This window comes from Bacillus rossius, chromosome 5 (genome assembly GCF_032445375.1).
Source record: "Bacillus rossius redtenbacheri isolate Brsri chromosome 5, Brsri_v3, whole genome shotgun sequence".
Classification (NCBI taxonomy): domain Eukaryota; kingdom Metazoa; phylum Arthropoda; class Insecta; order Phasmatodea; family Bacillidae; genus Bacillus; species Bacillus rossius.
The window spans coordinates 21,725,932-21,748,197 of NC_086333.1; the positions used below are offsets into that span (position 1 = coordinate 21,725,932).

The window sequence follows — 22,266 nt, forward strand, 5'->3', positions numbered from 1 at the left end:
CCTTGGACGGCCCTGGCTGAGGCTCCTTGGACGGCCCTGGCTGAGGCTCCTTGGACGGCCCTGGCTGAGGCTCCTTGGACGGCCCTGGCTGAGGCTCCTTGGACGGCCCTGGCGGAGGCTCCTTGGACGGCCCTGGCTGAGGCTCCTTGGACGGCCCTGGCTGAGGCTCCTTGGACGGCCCTGGCTGAGGCTCCTTGGACGGCCCTGGCTGAGGCTCCTTGGACGGTCCTGGCTGAGGCTCCTTGGACGGTCCTGGCTGAGGCTCCTTGGACGGTCCTGGCTGAGGCTCCTTGGACGGTCCTGGCTGAGGCTCCTTGGACGGTCCTGGCTGAGGCTCCTTGGACGGTCCTGGCTGAGGCTCCTTGGACGGTCCTGGCTGAGGCTCCTTGGACGGTCCTGGCTGAGGCTCCTTGGACGGTCCTGGCTGAGGCTCCTTGGACGGTCCTGGCTGAGGCTCCTTGGACGGTCCTGGCTGAGGCTCCTTGGACGGTCCTGGCTGAGGCTCCTTGGACGGTCCTGGCTGAGGCTCCTTGGACGGTCCTGGCTGAGGCTCCTTGGACGGTCCTGGCTGAGGCTCCTTGGACGGTCCTGGCTGAGGCTCCTTGGACGGTCCTGGCTGAGGCTCCTTGGACGGTCCTGGCTGAGGCTCCTTGGACGGTCCTGGCTGAGGCTCCTTGGACGGTCCTGGCTGAGGCTCCTTGGACGGTCCTGGCTGAGGCTCCTTGGACGGTCCTGGCTGAGGCTCCTTGGACGGTCCTGGCTGAGGCTCCTTGGACGGTCCAGGCTGAGGCTCCTTGGACGGTCCAGGCTGAGGCTCGTTGGACGGTCCTGGCTGAGGCTCGTTGGACGGTCCTGGCTGAGGCTCGTTGGCCGGTCCTGGCTGCGGCTCGTTGGACGGGCCTGGCTGAGGCTCGTTGGACGGGCCTGGCTGAGGCTCGTTGGACGGGCCTGGCTGAGGCTCGTGGGACGGGCCTGGCTGAGGCTCGTTGGACGGGCCTGGCTGAGGCTCGCTGGACGGGCCTGGCTGAGGCTCGTTGGACGGCCCTGGCTGAGGCTCGTTGGACGGCCCTGGCTGAGGCTCGTTGGACGGCCCTGGCTGAGGCACGTTGGACGGCCCTGGCTGAGGCACGTTGGACGGCCCTGGCAGAGGCACGTTGGACGGCCCTGGCAGAGGCTCGTTGGACGGCCCTGGGTGAGGCTCGTTGGACGGTCGTGGCTGAGGCTCGTTGGACGGTCCTGGCTGTGGCTCGTTGGAATGTCCTGGCTGAGGCTCGTTGGAAGGTCCTTGCTGAGGCTCGTTGGACGGTCCTGGCTGAGTCTCGTTGGACGTCCCTGGCTGAGGATCGTTGGTCGGCCCTGGCTGAGGCTCGTTGGACGGCCCTGGCTGAGGCTCGTTACACGGCCCTGGCTGAGGCTCGTTGGACGGCCCTGGCTGAGGCTCGTTGCACGGCCCTGGCTGAGGCTCGTTGCACGGCCCTGGCTGAGGCTCGTTGCACGGCCCTGGCTGAGGCTCGATGGACGGCCCTGGCTGAGGCTCGTTGGACGGCCCTGGCTGAGGCTCGTTGGAGGGTCCTGGCTAAGGATCGTTGGAAGCCCTGGCTGAGGCTCGTTGGACGGCCCTGGCAGAGGCTCGTTGGACGGCCCTGGCTGAGGCTCGTTGGACGGCCCTGTCTGAGGCTCGTTGGACGGCCCTGGCTGAGGCTCGTTGGACGGCCCTGGCTGAGGCTCGTTGGACGGCCCTGGCTGAGGCTCGTTGGACGACCCTGGCTGAGGCTATTTGGACGGCCCTGGCTGAGGCTCGTTGGACGGCCCTGGCTGAGGCTCGTTGGACGGCCCTGGCTGAGGGTCGTTGGACGGCCCTGGCTGAGGCTCGTTGGACGGCCCTGGCTGAGGCTCGTTGGACGGCCCTGGCTGAGGCTCGTTGGACGGTCCTGGCTGAGGCTCGTTTGACGGTCCTGGCTGAGGCTCGTTGGACGGCCCTGGCTGAGGCTCGTTGGACGGCCCTGGCTGAGGCTCGTTGGACGGCCCTGGCTGAGGCTCGTTGGACGGCCCTGGCTGTGGCTATTTGGACGGTCCTGGCTGAGGCTCGTTGGACGGCCCTGGGTGAGGCTCGTTGGACGGTCGTGGCTGAGGCTCGTTGGACGGTCCTGGCTGAGGCTCGTTGGAATGTCCTGGCTGAGGCTCGTTGGAAGGTCCTTGCTGAGGCTCGTTGGACGGTCCTGGCTGAGTCTCGTTGGACGTCCCTGGCTGAGGATCGTTGGTCGGCCCTGGCTGAGGCTCGTTGGACGGTCCAGGCTGAGGCTCGTTGGACGGTCCTGGCTGAGGCTCGTTGGACGGTCCTGGCTGAGGCTCGTTGGACGGTCCTGGCTGAGGCTCGTTGGACGGTCCTGGCTGAGTCTCGTTCGACGTCCCTGGCTGAGGATCGTTGGACGGTCCTGGCTGAGTCTCGTTGGACGTTCCTGGCTGAGGGTCGTTGGACGGCCCTGGCTGAGGCTCGTTGCACGGCCCTGGCTGAGGCATGTTGCACGGCCCTGGCTGAGGCTCGATGGACGGCCCTGGCTGAGGCTCGTTGGACGGCCCTGGCTGAGGTTCTTTGGAGGGTCCTGGCTGAGGCTCGTTGGAGGGTCCTGGCTGAGGATCGTTGGACTGTCCTGGCTGAGGCTCGTTGGACGGCCCTGGCTGAGGCTCGTTGGACGGCCCTGGCTGAGGTTCGTTGGACGGCCCTGGCTGAGGCTCGTTGGACGGCCCTGGCTGAGGCTCGTTGGACGGCCCTGGCTGAGGCTCGTTGGACGGCCCTGGCTGAGGCTCGTTGGACGGTCCTGGCTGAGGCTATTTGGACGGCCCTGTATGAGGCTATTTGGACGGCTTTGGCTGAGGCTCGTAGGACAGCCCTGGCTGAGGCTCCTTGGACGGCCCTGGCTGAGGCTCTTTGGACGGCCCTGGCTGAGGCTCGTTGGACGGCCCTGGCTGAGGCTCGTTGGACGGCTCTGGCTGAGGCTCGTTGGATGGCCCTGGCTGAGGCTCGTTGGAAGGCCCTGGCTGAGGCTCGTTGGACGGTCCTGGCTGAGGCTCGTTGGACGGTCCTGGTTGAGGCTCGTTTGACGTTGGACGGTCCTGGCTGAGGCTCGTTGGACGGCCCTGGCTGAGGCTCGTTGGACGGTCCTGGCTGAGGCTCGTTGGACGGTCCTTGCTGAGGCTCGTTGGACGGTCCTGGCTGAGGCTCGTTGGACGGTCCTGGCTGAGGCTCCTTGGACGGTCCTGGCTGAGGCTCCTTGGACGGTCCTGGCTGAGGCTCCTTGGACGGTCCAGGCTGAGGCTCGTTGGACGGTCCTGGCTGAGGCTCGTTGGACGGTCCTGGCTGAGGCTCCTTGGACGGTCCTGGCTGAGGCTCGTTGGACGGTCCTGGCTGAGGCTCGTTGGACGGTCCTGGCTGAGGCTCCTTGGACGGTCCTGGCTGAGGCTCCTTGGACGGTCCTGGCTGTGGCTCCTTGGACGGTCCTGCCTGAGGCTCGTTGGACGGTCCTGGCTGTAACTCGTTGGACGGTCCTGGCTGAGGCTCGTTGGACGGTCCTGGCTGAGGCTCCTTGGACGGTCCTGGCTGAGGCTCGTTGGACGGTCCTGGCTGAGGCTCGTTGGACGGTCCTGGCTGTAACTCGTTGGACGGTCCTGGCTGAGGCTCGTTGGACGGTCCTGGCTGAGGCTCCTTGGACGGTCCAGGCTGAGGCTCGTTGGACGGTCCTGGCTGTAACTCGTTGGACGGTCCTGGCTGAGGCTCGTTGGACGGTCCTGGCTGAGGCTCCTTGGACGGTCCAGGCTGAGGCTCGTTGGACGGTCCTGGCTGTAACTCGTTGGACGGTCCTGGCTGAGGCTCGTTGGACGGTCCTGGCTGAGGCTCCTTGGACGGTCCAGGCTGAGGCTCGTTGGACGGTCCTGGCTGTAACTCGTTGGACGGTCCTGGCTGAGGCTCGTTGGACGGTCCTGGCTGAGGCTCCTTGGACGGTCCAGGCTGAGGCTCGTTGGACGGTCCTGGCTGAGGCTCGTTGGACGGTCCTGGCTGTAACTCGTTGGACGGTCCTGGCTGAGGCTCGTTGGACGGTCCTGGCTGAGGCTCCTTGGACGGTCCTGGCTGAGGCTCCTTGGACGGTCCTGGCTGAGGCTCCTTGGACGGTCCTGGCTGAGGCTCCTTGGACGGTCCTGGCTGAGGCTCCTTGAACGGTCCAGGCTGAGGCTCGTTGGACGGTCCTGGCTGAGGCTCGTTGGACGGTCCTGGCTGAGGCTCGTTGGACGGTCCTGGCTGAGGCTCGTTGGACGGTCCTGGCTGAGGTTCGTTGGACGGTCCTGGCTGGAGCTCACGGGGCAGATTAGGCATGGCGACATCGTCAGGGTCGCCTGCATCTTCATCAGCAGCAACTGGCGGAGGAAGGGCGGGGGCTTCGCCGACAACAAAGCGGGAATGGGGAAAGAAATTTTGTATTGTGACGGACGTGACTTTGTACCATGCTGTGCGGAGTTCATGCATCGCCTTTAATACGCTCCATTTTTTAATCTCCCGCCCCAGATCTGGATCCATGATTATGCTGGCCGTCCGTCTACTTGCATAGTGGGCTTTCATCGCCTTAATAATCCTTGATCCAATGCCTGAAGGGTGGAAGTCATGTTGGGTGGTAGAAATACAAGTTCGACATTGGTCAGCTTCTCAATCTGTGGATGGGCGGGGCAGTTGTCGACGAAGAGCACAACACTGAGATTGTTGCAACGCATGCGGGAGTCGAACGCACAAACCCAGTACGTAAACAGAACCGATGTCATCCATGCCTTCTTATTCCATTCATATTGACATGTAAACAACACCCGTGAATGTCCTTTAAACGCACGTGGGTTTTGCGACTTGCCGATCACGACTGGCTTTAGTTTCTCACTGCCATCCATGTTGCAACAAAGGAGGGCGGTGAGGCGTTCCTTAATCGTCTTCCCTCCCTTACATGCATCCCCTTTTACCACAAGGGTCCGCTCCGGAAGAATGTTGTTAAACAAGGCAGACTCGTCTGCGTTGTACACGACCCGTGGGTGGTAGCGCGACAGAATGTTCTGTAGCACTGGCAGCCAATTTTCGACAGCCATCTGGTACATCTGCACTCTTGCCGCAGATTTTATGGGCTGTGATGATGTGGCGGTTCTTCCCATCCTCAGTGGAAACATATCAGCCTTCTGCTGTATCATTGGCCCGCTGATTGGTACACCTATAGCTCTTTGCTGCGTGAACCAATCAAAGACTGCAGTTTCCAGTTCAACATGTGTTGACACTTTAAGGTGTTTAGCCTTCACGTTGCGACCCTCCCTCTCTACAGCACTCATAATCACGTCCCTACGTTTCCATATCGTAGACAGGGTCGATGCCGATATCTTGTGCTGCCGTGCTATCTCAGACTTTGTCAACTTTCCATCTTCAACGTTTTTGATTATTTCAAACTTCTGCTGAAGCATGTATGAAGTACGCTTTTTCCCACTCATACCGTTATAATTTTACAATCAAAGCTGAAAAAACATAAACGAGTCGTCAAAAAAAGTAACAAAGCCGATATCTAAAAACAGTAAATAAAGTCATGTACCAATAAAAAAAGCTAAGCAGGTCGTCTACAGGCAGTGTAGTCGATTCCAATTGCAATCTGTAGTCAAAAACTAAGAAGAAAAGCAAAAAATTGAAGTCCAAACAGCACTTATAAAACGTATTCCAAAAACTAAATACCCCGCACAAAGCTCTTACTGAGAATAATGGTAACGGCGTATTAGTGTGACGTGGTCACAAATTGAAAAAACCTGGAGGATGGGAAAGGGAATATTTGGAAACGTGTGATTATTGGCCAGCACTGTTACTATGCGGGCATGATTGGAAGATAACGTGGTGAGTCAAGCCAGGGTTAGGGGAGGGGGAGGGGGATGCGGACAAAGAAACCCTTCATGACGTCATGTGTCACGGACAGTCTACCCAGGTGCGCGCAATGGCACGCACCTACGCAATTCAGTTACAGCACCCGGAGTTTTTAAGCAATATGAAATTTTTTTTTTTTCGTGTTTGGACAGATGATGCAAAGGAACATACTAATATATAGTACCTCCATTCTATTACCGACACCACAGAGTGTATTTTTTTAATAAGATTCCATTACAACTAACTTTCATTTTTTGCAAATCTATATTATTATTTTAATAAATTGGTGTTTTTTGATGGTTCCTGAAAACCTTTGTGTTAAATCGCTGTTATCGTTAAATCCATGTTCGCAAAATCGGAATTCTACTGAAGTATTTGACTGGGCATCGAGTAATTGTTGTTTTAATTAGGCTTGTGTTGCGTACAGCGAGACGGGGGAGACAAACAGGAACACCGGGGAAGCACGGCAAGCACACGGACCAGCAGTCCGGCACAGCCTCGCCTTACTTGCGATGGCGGACAGGCTCTCCACGACCTTGGCGGCACTGCGGTCGCCCACGAGCGTGGTGCTGGTGATGCTGAGAGCCTGCACCTCGAGCCAACCGTGCGCCGGCTGCAGGTTGTCGCTGCCCAGGTAGCACAGCGCCAACATGCGCAACAAGTTGCGCGACAGGTGCCGCGCAGTCAGCACCGGGCCCAGCCGGTGCGATAGCCACGCCACGGAGTCCGCGCTCATGTCCGACACCTGCTGGGACACACGACCATCCGTACTATCGAGCACAGCCGCGTTATGCTTCACACACACAGCTCTCAGAACACGACCACCACTTTGCCTCTCAATGGCCGGTTGGAGCACTGATAGAGCCCACAATCCCAACCTGGGTCCTTAAACTGCAGGGCTGCTGCTTAGGCAAAAACATATGAACATGAGAAAAATTATTTACCTGCATTTGGAAACAGACCAAAAATTACTCAAACTTACGCTTTAATATGAGAAAGTGTAAATATAAATTGTGCAGAGGATAAAACATAACATCAATTAACTGTTGGCATTGTTATAAATGCACTCAGTATTGATGAAAGAAAGAAGTTGAAGGTGGGTCAACTCTGTACAAACCGAAAGTTATGCTCTACAGCCTGTCTACCAATTACAACTGTAAAATAAGGAGATATTTCTGAAACATTCAATAAGCCATTATTTACATGGAAGCAGAAAACCTAACCAAGTACTGAATATAATCAAAAAACATAATAAAATATTTATGTCAATGTTTTATATGTTGAGAGGGTAAGGGCCTGCAATACTACAATCTGCAGTCGAGATTTTTTGATGTATTATGCATTGTGTTGGTAAGATGCATGAGAAAAGAAATAAGTGATAGCACAAACCTGTGGGAATGACTAATTTGTGGAATCACAAAGTTTTTTTTCTGTAATAATATTTTGTACAGATAATAGGGAGGCATTTTACAGAGAACATAAACACTCAAGGACTTGCAATAGCCAATTAGAGGCAACAATGCACGGGAATGTCTCCAGCTGTGTATTTAGTGACGGAATTATTATATAGTTATTACTTGAGCTTAGTTTGTTCAGTTCAGTTATTTTTTGATTGTGGTACCACGAAGATCACGTTCGCAAATGGCTTTTAAAAAAAATATGTTTTGTGTAGTGAAGAGGTAATTTAACGGTTGTTGTCCGAGCTGTGCCGATTCGTAAACCTTAGCAATAATTGTTTACATGTTCCATAAACAAACAAAATATATATTGGGGAAATTAAATGTTACGGCACTGCCACTTCACCCACCGAGCACAAGCACAATATTATTGTACATACACCCTGAATATTCTTGTACTGGATGTACATTGTTTAGGGCAATAAGGAACTTGAATATTTAAAATTGTGATCAAATGATTGTGTCAGTGTGAAAATTTGTGTTCATTTTAATGTTCCAAATTAACATAATAAATTTAAAGTCCTTAACTGCAATGCAACTGGTAGTGCCATGATTTTTTCACGCACGCGAAATAACACTAAATAAAATGATATTTAGTGTTAACACTACCAAAATGCGAAAAATAGATTACGTATCATATGAACACGAAATACATAACAATAACATCGCCAGTTAGATGACAAATTCTTTTTTGTGTCGTTTCTTGGAAACTATCTTTGTAGGCATTTCAAAGTTCATTTTCAAAGTATTCTGTCATTGTCAGTGACCGGAGAGGATCTCTTTTGCCTGAGAATGCTGAACTTCTAACTATGGTTGCTTTCTCATGAATCATGAATAATGTTCAACAAAATAAAATACAGTCAAACCTCTCTGAAACGACCCCTCACGGTTCCCAGGAATAGGGTCTTAATAGAGGGGGGGTCGTAATAGATGTTTTCCAAAATTTTCAGTTGATTTCACCCCCCCCCCCCCCCCCCCTTTCTAAACCGCTACTCGCTAAGAAACCAGCCGTACAATGGCAGAATGCTGTCACTCACAATGCTAGACGGCTTCGCTTTAAACCTACTTCAACCTTCATGACAAGTCCGTCGCCCTACAGGCCACCTCTAAAGAAAACATGTCAAAAGACAGTTTATTTTTACTGGTTAGTTTATATGTACGTTTTCTGCTTGCCGTAGTTAAATACACTAGAACCCCCGATTTAACGAAGCAGTGATTTTACGAATACATTCTCGGGAACCGTCAAAAAATTGGTTATTTTGACCAAAATGTGAAAATAAAAAAAAATTAAAAACGAAATGAAAGATCATTAAAATCTGTTAATTTTAACACACAGCGTATTTTTGTGTCGGCTTTAATACTTCCAATAATGTTCATGTAAGAATAACAAAAAAATAATGGGACATTTCCTTTAAAAATATGGCAGGGTAGGTTCTGCAACGCGAGTGGGCGCACACTAAGCTCGCCCGGCTGGATGGCGGCAGCGGCTTCATGACGCATAAGCTCACCCCTCCCTCCCCTCGTTAACATTCTTCAATGCTAGCTCATCCCTCCCAGACACACAAACCATCTAGTGTCCTACCTTCGCTCTCCTTTGAAAAACCATCAGTGAGAAAATGCTCATTTCACCCTCCCTTCTCCCGTAAAATTGGGCTATTATGAATGGGGTACTAAAGCGGTGAGGGAGGGGTAAGATTGTTGTAAATATTTTCGGACCCCTCCCTCCACATCAAACACGCCCAAAAAAAAAATATGTCAAAATATGTCACTTTTCACACCAAGTTCGAGTTCAGTCATCTCTGGCAAGGAATTTACAAGCTTTCAAACTTAAATATAAATGTATTTTAATGGCAAGGGTCCTATGAAAAGGAATATACCAAATAAAATCAATCTGCTGTCACCAAACAAAGCATAAAACGGCCAAATGCGTGGTCGTTTCGTAATTGCTCGCGCGAGAGGCAAGACGTGGAATGTTAAAAGAAAGATAAATGCGGGGGAGACAGACAGCAGCCAGTGTGTTTCCTGCGTGGGGAATAAGTGGTGTAGCCTTTTTTTTTATGCTGGGTGAAGCGACCTTTTTCTGTCAACCCACGGGAAAAGATAATTGCTTGAGCTGTCAAAATAAACATCACTGCGGCAGTTAAAACAAGTCGAGGCGGGCAAGCATCCAGTCGGTCGCTGTGTATATCTACTCGAAAAACATAACATCTCAATTCATAACAAGATTCCTTATAACCTACACGTATTGCCGGATGTTTTCAGCCTGATCCATGCAAGTTCTTTAGCCACGTTTTGAATGAAAACAACTGGCGGGCCAGTGTTGTGCCCTGTTTTGCGGACACATAAAGCTTTTATCAATTTGCTGACAGTATTAATATATTTTTACTCTCCTCATTAAAATTAAGCAGATAACGTGATTGTTAACAAGTACAAGCAGCATCCGAGATCGGCCGCAGCGCACAGTACGGGCAGAGGGTGAGCAAGGGCGTGCGAGCGGCCGACTACCATGTTCACACTCTGCGGCCGGAGGGTTTTTCCTGCATTGAAGGGACGTGGAATTGGGGTTGTCAAGCTCTGACAGCGGTCGACAGTAAGTGGTATCTATTTTTAGATATGCGCTGCCTACAGCAGTACAGCACTCGGCAAGAGAAACGCAGTAACACGCTACTCACCACAAGAAACTTATTTTCTGTCTGATTATCTTCCGATTTTCAGCAATTTTTTCACGGTTCCTCGAAATCGGGTTGTAATAGAGAGGTGGTCGCAATAAATGGGGTCGCAACAAAAAGGTTTTACTGTACTGGCACCTGTATATAAATGCACCTTCACCAAATATGGGATGAATAATGCTAAAATTATGAGGTCCTAAGTTATGTTCATATATGTTCATAATGTTTTTATACTTTCCTCTAATACAATCTACGCCGTTAATATTTATTTACTTTGAACAATATTTTAATTTACTTTGAGAAAAAATTGTAAATATTAATAAACGGGGTACCAATTACATTTACTATTATTGATCTTAAATCTTCTAAATAAATCATAAAGGCGATACCAAAAAAATCTGAATTTTTATGACGATAAAGACGAAATCTCAAAATCTTTAGGACAAAATTTCCCAAAAAATAAAACCGTAAGATCTTGGCTCTAGCAATTGGATAAAAATATTTTAGTCCCTGTGCTTCATAATATAATTTGAGAGTTTATTCTAATTTTTATTTATTGGTACTAGTTGCTTACAAATTTTTTGTAATGCAAATTCAAATAGCTAACTTATATCAAAATATATTTTGTGCCACTATTTTCTGTTAATTGAGCTTAAAAGGAGAATGCAAAAAAAAAATTGCTGATTACTCTAACTCGACTCGAAAGCTACTACTCGGCTCAACATTAAAATATGCTACTCGTGCACCCCTACTTAAAACATATTAATGTGAGTCGATTAGAGAATTTAGCACCTGTGGTTCAGGCGCTATCATGTATAATCAATTATTTTTTATTTTGAATTTTTAACTAGAAATTTTTTTTTACCACAGACATTGGTATTAGCTCACAACAAAAATTGAGTAAACTTCATTTTTGTTCCAAGGACTGAGTCCTTCGGCTTGCACCGTGAGTTTGTGTGTAATCACGGGACATAATTGCAAACTATCTTCTAATATTCATTCTTCGGTACCTGCAGACAGTCAACTTGATTGTGTTGAAATCACTGAAGAGATAATGTGCGACGTGTTTGTAGATTCAACATGTACTTGCACTTGCAGTCGAAAAATGATGGCCATGAAAGGTTTCTTTACATGAAATATTAATAAAAAAAACATTTAATATAAATTTTCCCAATTCATTTATGTAAATGTTCAGGAAACATGTATGTCAACTCTAGACGAATATTTGAGCTAGTTGAGGTTTGGAGTGTAACAAGAAGAACTTATGAGGAAACAGGCAAGGCAAACACATGCATATATCGAGGGCTGTTGTAATTATATTTCTAGATTTTTTTTTTCCAACAGCCATAATTTTCCACAAAAGATTTTTTTTTTATGTTCTTAATACAGGAAAGCACCAGTACAACGAACTTCAGTTAAACGAACACTTCACTTAACCGAACTCATTGTTTGGTCCCGCCAAAAACGTATATAATAACCTTGAATTTTATTTCATCTTAACGAATTTTACGACGGTCCGTTTCTTCGTGAAACAAAAATATTCACTTGAACGAACAACCTTGAGGCACATTATGAAAAAAATTACCATCCAAAAACTTGTTCTTTATTTTTAATTTTCTTATTCAAACGTAACAGCGTGTACGTAAACAAAAATAATAACGGAACTAGTATGTGTGCGCACGTACTATCGAAATTAGTAGATTAATTCTCGTGTTTTGAAATAATATTGGAATGGTATTACGTCAGTTGTACGATACAACTAGTACATATTCTCGGATTTTTCGTTTTTTGGCTACTTACATTACGATAATTTTTGTACGGTACTTTGGCTAACCTGTGTTTTAATTTATTTTTTGAAAGTCATTTTTTTCATCACAGTCCATAGTGTTTTTGTCGTGTCTACAGGCGTGAAATTTTTTACGTTTTTCAATAGCGTTGTGTTCTTCAGTGCCGGTTGTAGAAATGAAGCGTGTGACAGAACAAAAGTGTATATGGGGGAGAAAAAAAAATAACGCAATTCATCAAAACTTTCGACCTAAGACCTAACTATTCAAAAGAATGACGATGCTTGTCGTCTTCAAATGTTTTGGAACACCATGCGTTTTGTAATGTATGCACGTGTGACTTTTCGATTGCACACGTTGGAAGGGATGACTGTAGAGGGCACATTGAATTAAAGAAACATGTGGAATATTTTATAGTCATGACGAGCAATAAATCCATATCGTAGTTTTTTCGCTACATCTGAAGAAACGAAAGTAACTAACGCAGAGTTATTGTTTACAAGTTCTGTTGTTTGTTTATAAGACAGTTCTTATCCAACCAGGATAAAAGAAGCAAATAAAAAGACAATTGTTCAAAAGTATAACTTTGCATACTTTGAATTGAAGGTTGAAAATTTCCTGTAAAATTATTGACATTTCTTACATATTCAGATGATTGTATTGTTCAAATAGTTTTTTTTTTTCCTTTGATTCATTAATTTTCATTGTATTCATATGCATAGGCCTACATTTTTCATTTTTTTTTTTTTTTTTGCATATTATTGTCCTTATTTTATCTTGTGTGTGTTATAATTCCTCAGGAAAAATTTATCGTGCATGATTTACATGTACTTTTTCCATATAATTGTCATTAATGATGGGTGTGATTTGAGGTTGGCAGCTCTGCCTACAATGTGTCTCCTGACCATAGACAAAGCATCAGCAGAGAGTATGTGAACAGGTTCTTCAAGCGGCCATAGACTAATGACTGTGATACTGAACCTTAGTACACTTAAGGTGTTTCATGTGTTTATTGGTATACATATTTATAACAATGCTTATGTTTCAGTATAAAGAACTTCAGTATAACAAACTCAACTATTTTTTGGTCCCTTCATGTTCTTTATAGTGAAGCTTTCCTGTACTATGTTTTGTCATAAAACATTTTGTAGTATTAAAAATAAAATAATTCTGAACACAATGTTTAACATTATATAAACGAACAAACACTCTTGAAAATCACAACCATATCTGTTGTGCCCTTTTCAACACTGACAGTAAATACACCCAGCACAGAGATGGCCAGAAGTTCACATGAGTAGTACGATGGGTGGCAACTCAAGCCTAACTTTAAGAGCAATCATAATCATGGAAACCAACAACCCAGTTGAACGGAAAGAGCTGGAAGTTATTCACTTTTACCTTGCACTGAGAGTTCTCTCTCTGGAATCTGTCTTCCTTGTGTCCAGTCTCTTGTAGGAACTGCTCGATGGGATCCACTTCCTCTGTCAGTTGTTCCTGAACCATCTCATCAGACTGCTCACCTGCATCATCCGCTGTGTTGCTCGATGTCTCGTCTACGGAACACAGTGATATGAACATTGGTCCCATTGTACATCACAACAAAGCTACCTATTTGTATTTATTAACAAAACCAACAAGTTTTAAACAAACACACAAATAAGTCAGCAAATCCCAATGTGATGAGAAGTTATTAATTAGCTAGACACGACAGAGAATGAATAAATTGCTCCTAGCTACAGCCACGAAATCGCACAACCAATAAAGGAAAATAATTGCCAGTCCTGCACTGTTTGGCTAAAACTTTTTACAAAGATTATTAAAATTTCTTTGTAAAATTTTTGTGAAAAAAGGTGAAAGTATTGGTGCGGATCAGCAAGCGGCAGTTGATTGAAAACCAATTTCTGTCAGGACAAAACTGTGGAAGATACATATTTCTATAAAGATTAATATTGGTTAATTAACAAAGTATTGCTAATAAAAAACGAATTAAAAGACAAACAAATGTAAAAAAGTTAAGAGTTAGAAGAATTAAAGATTGAAGTCAAAATAAGTAGAGCAAAAAAGATTTCACTACTAATCATCAGTACAACACTAAATCAATTTCTGAAATTGTTGGATCAAATTACCTAGAATAAGTAGCACACCAAAAGCTGGGATGTTGGAAAGCTCAAACGCTGCTGTCAAGGTGCTGCTTCCACAGTTCAGCACACGCCCAGTGTAAGGCCCACACTTCCAAAAATCCAGCCGACCCAAGGGGTCTCCTAGCAACAGCTACTACAACACTTCTGGTGAACGCCCGGGGAGTTCCACGTATTTACAACAGTCGCACCACTCCCACCAACTCTGTCCAAGAGTCGGCTGCCCAGTTCTCAATACCAGTCACTGCACTGACTGCGCTGGTCCAACAGCGAGGCAGGGCCCTGGATCAGACCACCGGCCCTGAAGGATGTCGCGGCTACTTGCACCAAACAGGCACGGAGGCGGAAGGGGAGAGAGAGGGGCTACATCAAGCTAGAGCACGAAGCGAGCTGGCGCAGTGGGCAAGACAAGGTCATACAGTGAGTAGTGATACAATCGTAACAACAGTCATGCAAGCCAATACTCCAGGAACATCTAAAAAAACGTAAAATGTAAAATGCAATGAAATTCAACTGAATTACCTAATTTTATCTATTGAATTCTTAAACCATTAGTTTAACATAAATAAAATAAATTTAAACAATTTATTACAAATGTATTTAACATCTAGTTATATGGTTTCTTAAAAGTATAATGGAAAAGTAAAAAAGTACAAAATCATTTTAAATAATAACTTAACTAAGAGTTGAGTAAATAAATCTGATAAATCACACAGAAAATGAATAAGCTAACTAGGCTTCAAACAATGCATGTAAATTTTTTCATTTAGTATATAGAATTAGTTCTGCTAGTTAATGTTCTGATGATTTTACCGATTTTAGTGGTTCTAGTGTCTCACTGCTAGGTCTGTGCGAATATTTTAATTTTTTAATATCCAAACGAATAGTTTATTATTCGTATTCAATTTTATTTGGAATATTAACACATCGAAAAAACGAATGTTCAGTTGTTTATGAATACGGCTGTGTGGGATCTCTAAGGTCTGGAAAAATTTTGGGAACACAGAAGATTTTATTGCTGAGCGGGACAAAATTTCCATAGGATGATCATAATGTTTAAGGTTCTTTATGTGGAGTTTTTGCTACATCTGGCCACGTAAATTTTGAGAAGACTAATATAGTAAAGCCTGATTAAACACACAAATTTGTAACCATTACTAACACCCAGTTATCAGCTAAAGTATTTTACGTATAAGAGAGTTTGGCAGGTCGTTAAAAATAGATTGGAACTGACAGCATACTGATAAGGATAAATGTGTATCTGTAAAAATCAAAACACGGCACTCAGGTGTTTAAGTTGACAGTTTTCAGATCAGAGGGTAGAAACATGGCATGCCAGCTCCGTGATTAGTTTTTTTCAGAACAGGACGGCGTTCAGAACAGGACGGCGAAGAGAAAAAACTTTGCATAGATTTTGTGGAAAATATCTAGTTGCATACTCACAGCAAAGACTCCTAAAGCCTAACAACCTATGACAACATTTTTCACTGGGCAGAAAAAGAGAGGAACATTCTAAGCAGCTACTGTGTTCCTACACTTTAGTTCAAACAAGCCAAAAAATCCATAAATTCTAATAATGTTAGTATAAATAACAATTTATTTTCACATAGTAAAAAATTAAAGCAAACAATATTAAATTTTCTTTTCATAGTTAACTATAAATTAAAACTGCTCACTGTACAGTCTTTTAAAACCCACCCTCTTGAAGTTTCTTCAAACACACTGCAATTGCCTTACATACTTTGCTTGGGACTATTTATTAATTTTTTTTTTTGCAGATCCTATTTTGATTACTATAAAAAAATATTTATATTTTCCTTTCAAAATTTGAATATTTCAACAAAATTTTACCTATAGTAATTGTAGCTGACTTAACCTAACCAACTTTTTAATTAGTATTATTCATCTAATTTCCCAGAAGCCCCTACACTACACATTTACTTTTTCTTTCAATATGTATTTGTTATGATAATGTGAAAAAAAAGTTTTTTTGTGGGATTCTAATTCTTACTATTTTAATTTGTTATTCGTATTTGAGAATAATTTTAAATGGATCAGGAAGTAATACAAAATTTTCAACCATATCTATAGACATAATGCATTTAAAAAGTTAAGTAAGAAAACCAAATTGCTCAAGGCAGAGCTCATTTGCATTACTGTGAATTGAACAAAGTGAAAAAATGAAACCAAACACTGTTGGCTTTCTGGTGAAAAGAGTAAAGATGTGAAATGAGAAACTGGTTTGCTTTTCAAGACATTGATACAAATGTAAATCTTCACATATGTAGGAAGCTAAGAAATACTGACATTTTAGGTCCATGTCATGAGCAGAAAGTCTGACAGCCTGTATACAGATAAAATAATGTGCCATAACATTGTTAACATAGTGTAACTGCAAGTGCTTAAAAACTATGATAAAGCTAAACTAGATTTTTAATAAATTTTTTTTTATTAATATACTACTACAGTGCACCTATTTCTTAGCTTTTGAACTTTCAGTCTTGCTAGTGTAAGGAAGATTCTTACTAAAGTCAGATTGACTAAAGGAAAGGAATTGCTATTATAATTTTTTAAAATTTTTCTTTCAAACCTACTCTTTGCAATTTCAACATTATCTCTATGAATGGTTTAATTCAATATTATTTGTGATTTCTAAGTCTGATTTTTGATTTAATATCTTTAATTTTGCAAGTTTGTTTACAGCCAATGACAATGATGCATTGAAAATTAATAAATTAGATTTTTCTATGTATCATAATTTAATTAAGTAATATCAAGAAAGAACATTTATTCCTAATAACTGAATTCATGTCAGTGAAAGCAACATTTTACTTTCAAAAATTGGGTTGTAATTTACTAAGTAATATTTTCTGGTAAAATTAAAAATTTTGTAAAGGATTTTGATTGGCTATCAAATCTAGAAGACAGAAGCTAGTATTTCCAGGTCAACTGTTTGAAACAATGGAAGTCCAAACATTAAACAAGACAGATGTTAGTGGAGACCTTCTGTAAATGTGAAAAGTTTTGTGAGATTTGTGTGATTTAAATAAAAAGCAATTTTATTCAGAAGGATAAATAGGTCAACTTATGATAATGATAAATTGATTGTTGATAAATGGTGCCTATAATTTATACAGATGAGTACACCAGTTTGTGTGGAGTTGAGTTAAGCAGTTAAGGTACTATGTTGACAAATAGTTTTAAGTGAATTTATAAGCAGAGGACTTAATCAAGAATATTCCAGTGTAATGCACTGCTGAGACTGCTATAGAATTTGTTTGATTTATGAAGAATTGTCCATCATATAGCAGCTTGAAGTGTGACATGACAAGAATACTGAACTGTATGCTCAACTAATGGATGATTTGACAAGATTCCCAGACTTTGTCTACTCTATGAAGTTTTTTACTCAAAGGGCAAGATTAGATGCAGAAATGTCATCTTCTAGCGGAGAAGAATCGGAGGCAACGCAGAATTCCGCATTCTGTCAACTCAGCTGAAGCGGCCAACCGTGTAGAAATAAATACATCAAGATTTTGTTTCATTAACAAAATTACATGTTTGGTATTTCAAATCTGATATGTGAAAGTGTGTAACAGTGCTGTTTTAATTGCTTATTTCAGTTTTCCAATTGGTTATCTGGTATAATAATTCTAAGGTTCTTTCCACTGATTTCTCAGGTAAATTTAATAATGTTCATTTTTACTATTACCAGAGGTATACCTGATTTGTAGAATCTCTTGTTTCGCTCTACCCAACTTAAAAGAGTCAACCTAAAAGAATTATAACTTTATCAATTTTTGAAAGATTATTGAGATTTAAAATTAATGATTTGTTGCAACTAATAATATTTTGACAACACAGTTTTACTTTGATTATTAATTTATTCAAATGTGTTAACTAATTGTAATATGATTTTGTTTCTTGTCAAACGAATGTGATAAGTATTACAGTATTAGTTTATTTATGATTTCAATATTATTCAGTTCTATAAATTTTCTGAAATGGTATTACATTTAAAACTCACCCACCAAATACAGTAACAAACACTGTTTGTTGTTATTGAGGATTAGGACAGTAAAAATCGCTATATACATATTTTCCTGGTGATCTGTCAAACAGAATAGAAGTTAATGCGCTGCAGCGCTATCTAGTGGTGAGTTATAGCAAAATGGATGGTGTGAAAATATTCTCCATGAAAACATACTTCGATGTGCCAACTTTCATGGTGATCGGTCAAAAGGAGTCAGAGTTTGACAACGTCATACATACCAACATCCATTTATATATACGTATATATATATATATATACACACGTATATATATATATTAATCAAAATTACTATCACTATTTGTTATTGTTAAACTTACCAATTACTTATCACAGTCACAATCAGTATTTGTTTTTATTTGTTGCTGTGTGTTCCTTGAGTTATAGCAAAATAGATACAACAAACCCTCACTTAGCACGACTAATGTGTTCATAAAATTTCGAGTTATCCGAAATCGCGTATTCTGAAGCATTGGTCTCCATAAATAACAAGGCTAACTTACCTACTGTGTTCCAAAATGTGTAGGGAAATATTCTTTACGTAATATAAATGGGTAGAATAACAATACATATGTTACACCATTTATCTTTATAAGCCTACCATCGAATACTTTGTATAACAAATACAATACCGCGTAACAGGAGATAGTTATTGTCAGTCGGCTGATCGACTTGTGACCCTCAACTCACGTTGTGCATCTTTCCGTGAAATTTCCAAAACATCCTTTACTGTCAGTGAAACCAATATTATTGTCTGGATATTTACATATTAATTTTTCAAAAATTAAAGTGCATATTCGTGTATCAATGCTTGGTTCACACCAATCCTGTCAGACCCGTGATTTTCTTTTCACTGCACCATTCCTTTAAAAACCTTTTCCATGTGAATCATCTGTTAATTTCTGTTCCGGTATCTAATGTCAAATATATTTCCACTAGTACAACCAACAGCATCAGGCTTATACAAAAGTTTGACAGAGTCCTTATTTCGTATGATTGTGCACACAGTTGATTTGTTTAAAACTAAATTTTAGCCAACCTAAGTGTGGCCTTCATGACATTCTGCATGCCGTAACACTTCTAGTTTTGTCTCAAATACTTGAGCACAATGTATTATGCTCTCACTTGGAAGCCATGATTCCACTATGATTCCAACTGCAGTTATCGGCAGACAAATGGGCAGACCCTGCTAGTGTTTGTGCAAGTTCCCTGCCACTGGTTAGACTAAGTTCATCACAGCCCGGGCTGTGTCCATGCAACAACGGTACAGCACAACGGCATACATGCGGACATAAAAACATTTGGTCCTTTAAACTCCATAGCCGGTCCTTTAAACTTCATAGCGGCAACTTAACTTGCCATAGTTGATGTTTGGACAACAGCCGATAGCATAGTCAGACCTGCGCAAGCATCTCGTCTCCTCTCATATGGTTAACTTGACAAGGTCGGATGATTCGGTAGTATTTATAACGAACTTTTAGTGGGCGCCACCGTGTCTAGGGGGCACGGACCCGGCGAGAAGACTCTGTCTCAGGCGTGACGTAGCCCGTGTGGCGGCGTGACTCGTTTCCCCCTTTCGCAATTACCCTAACCACGCAGTGGGATCTCAGGGCGCCCCACACGCCGAAAAACAACACTCGAAGCACGCAAACACAATGGCTCTATAAAAACGCCTCGCGGCACGACAGGCACAGCTGTGGTCCAACCACCTCGATAGACGCACAAAGGCGAAGTCCTCAGAGAGCCGGAACGGAGCGTCTTTCTTCAGCTAGCGACGGGAAGCGACTGCGCGAGCAATGGCCGCAGAGGTAGCAGGGTGAAGTGGGGGGGCGGAGGGGGGGGGGGGTGTTTGGCGCCAAGCGCCCTGAACAGTTACCCTGTCTCCCGTCGTGCCGCGGACGTGGTTAGTGATTGAAATGCATAAAAATTACAATAAATTTTAATATAAAAACATAACATATGGCACTTGGGAAACAAAACAAAAGATTTGCACAGTATTATTATATCTTGGGGAGCGAAGCACTGATTCTACAGCGCCCTCTTGCGGCGGCGCACTATTTAAAACACGTCAGCCGGGAGGATTAACAGGAGGGGAGGGAGATGGTGTCACATCGGGCTCAGATGGGCGTAGCCCTGGACGACGTCAATTGCCCCCTCTTAAAGTAGGCCGATGTGATGACATCTCCCGACCTTGAGTGGGCGTGGCATTGTTTACCTCGCGCTCCCTGTGGCAATGTTTACATTTCGCCAGCTGAGCAGCAGCTCCGTGCCCTTGGATGTCTCCTGGGTCGTAGGTTGTACCTTGGAGCGGGCTCGGGTGCTTCTCTCTCTCCTTCACCTGCCTCGGATTCTGCGGGTTCTTCCACGAAGACCCGAAAGTCTGAGTCCTCTATGGAGTAGTGGAATGGCCACATCATCTCATGGCTGTCCGGCGACTCTGGTCGTTCGTCCGCTTCGTCTGGCGTCCATATCAGAGGCAAGGGCATACCGTCTCCTCTCGTCGACAGTTCGTCTGTTTCCGCGAACCCGCGGAAGGGAGTGTCCTCTCCGTCTGTCTCTGTGAACAGCTGTCTTGTCAGGCCCGTTCTGCGTGGGGCTGGAACCGGAAACTCCACTTCCACTCCCGGAAACCCCTGGAATCCTGCGCCCTCGTTCTCCATTGGGGTTGATGTCGCAGCATTGGCGTGATGTTGGTCCTCGGTAACTGTAGGAGTCACGGGTTCACTTACCTCTCCCTCAGGGCCTCCTTCCTCGCCTCCGTGCGCGATTCGTACATCATCCCGATGGTACTTCGCGGCACGACCACTCGGAAGTGTGATTACGACCGCGGTGGGGCCTGGTATGCGCAACACTGCTATGGGGCCGATCCACTTGGGTGCAAGCCCCGCACAGAAGTTTTTGTTTCCAGCTGAGAGTGGATGTAGACGCGCATACACCATCTGCCCAGGTGTCAGTGGCGGCGGTGGTCGTGTTGTGACGGGCGTGTGTTGCGCCTGGTAGGCCGCCTGCCTGCGACGAGCCTCTTCATGCGTCATAGCGATGTTCCGCCCGCGTTCCTCTGGGGTTTCCTCCCTGTCCTCCGCGCATCTCTCTTGCACCCGGTACTGGCCGGGCAGAGGTAGGTTACGCCCTTGCACGAGTGTGGCTGGAGATTCGCCGGTAACTGTGTTCACACGGCGACGCAGGCAATAAGTGATTTCCGGGATGTGCGTGTCCCACAGGGTGTGGTCTTCAGCCAGCCGGAGTCTCAGCTGCGCCTTTATCTCCTGGTTGCGCCTCTCGGTGGGGTTAGCGCGGGGGTGGTACAACGGCGTGACTCGCCACGCCTCGCATAGCTCCCTCCACTTCCGTCCCGAGAACTGTGACGCGTTATCTGTCAACACAACGCGTGGGTAGCCCCAGCGCGGGAAAAATTCTGTGTCCATGGTGCGTGCAATGGTGCCAGCGCGGCAGTTTGACAGCGGAAAGGCCTCGACCCAGCGCGTGAAGCAATCCGTCACAACCAACAGGAATCTCTTCCCGCGTGCTGACCTTGGGTACGGCCCCATAAAGTCCAGAGCGACCGTGTGAAATGGCTCGGATGGTCGCCGGGGTCTTTGTTGTTCTCGTCCATCGGCTCGCCGCGCCTTTCGCCGTTGGCAGTGTCGGCATCCTCGCACGCCGTACCTCACATACTTGTTAACCCCGGGCCAAAAGAAGAGGTCTCGTACTGCACGTACAGTCTGATCTGTACCCGGGTGTCCGGCTAGTCTGTTCACATGTAACATTGTGAATATTTCGCGTCGCGTCACTGCGGGTGCAAATGTCCGCCATGGTTGTTGAGTGCCTGCGGTGCGTGTCTGTAACAATCCCTTGAGCACACGATACCCCTCGCACGCCGCCTCCCTGCACTGACGTATTAGCCCTTGCATGTGTTCGTCTCTGTGTTGTGCCGCGCGCACAAATGCGTCTAGATCGTCTAGTTCCACCCCTGGCGGTAGGGTGGGGGTATTGTTTACATCTGTGATCGCACACAGCGCCGCCGCCTGACTAAGTGTGTGTGGCCTAGGTGTCGGTGTGCCGCACAGTAAAGTCGAGTGCTTGCAGGACCATAGCCCACCGCGTCAATTTTGACCGCCACCCCTGCATAGTGGCAAGCCATTTCAGGCACTGGCTGTCTGTCCGCAGTATGAAATGCTGGCCCTCTAGGTGTGGCCTATACCTCCTCAGGGCCCACACCACGCCCAAACACTCCC

The 22,266-nt window shown here is 45.3% G+C and overlaps 1 protein-coding gene across 1 annotated transcript in view; it reads right to left on the reverse strand.

The window, feature by feature from the left end:
• LOC134531630 (WD repeat-containing protein 81) overlaps positions 1-22,266 on the reverse strand; it is a 203,950-nt gene that overhangs the window by 106,460 nt on the left and 75,224 nt on the right. Inside the window, exons 14-15 of the mRNA XM_063367388.1 lie at positions 13,241-13,395; positions 6,437-6,674 (exon numbers count right to left, since the gene is read on the reverse strand). Coding sequence (XP_063223458.1) covers positions 6,437-6,674; positions 13,241-13,395 — 393 coding nt within the window. The remainder of the gene's footprint in view (positions 1-6,436; positions 6,675-13,240; positions 13,396-22,266) is intronic.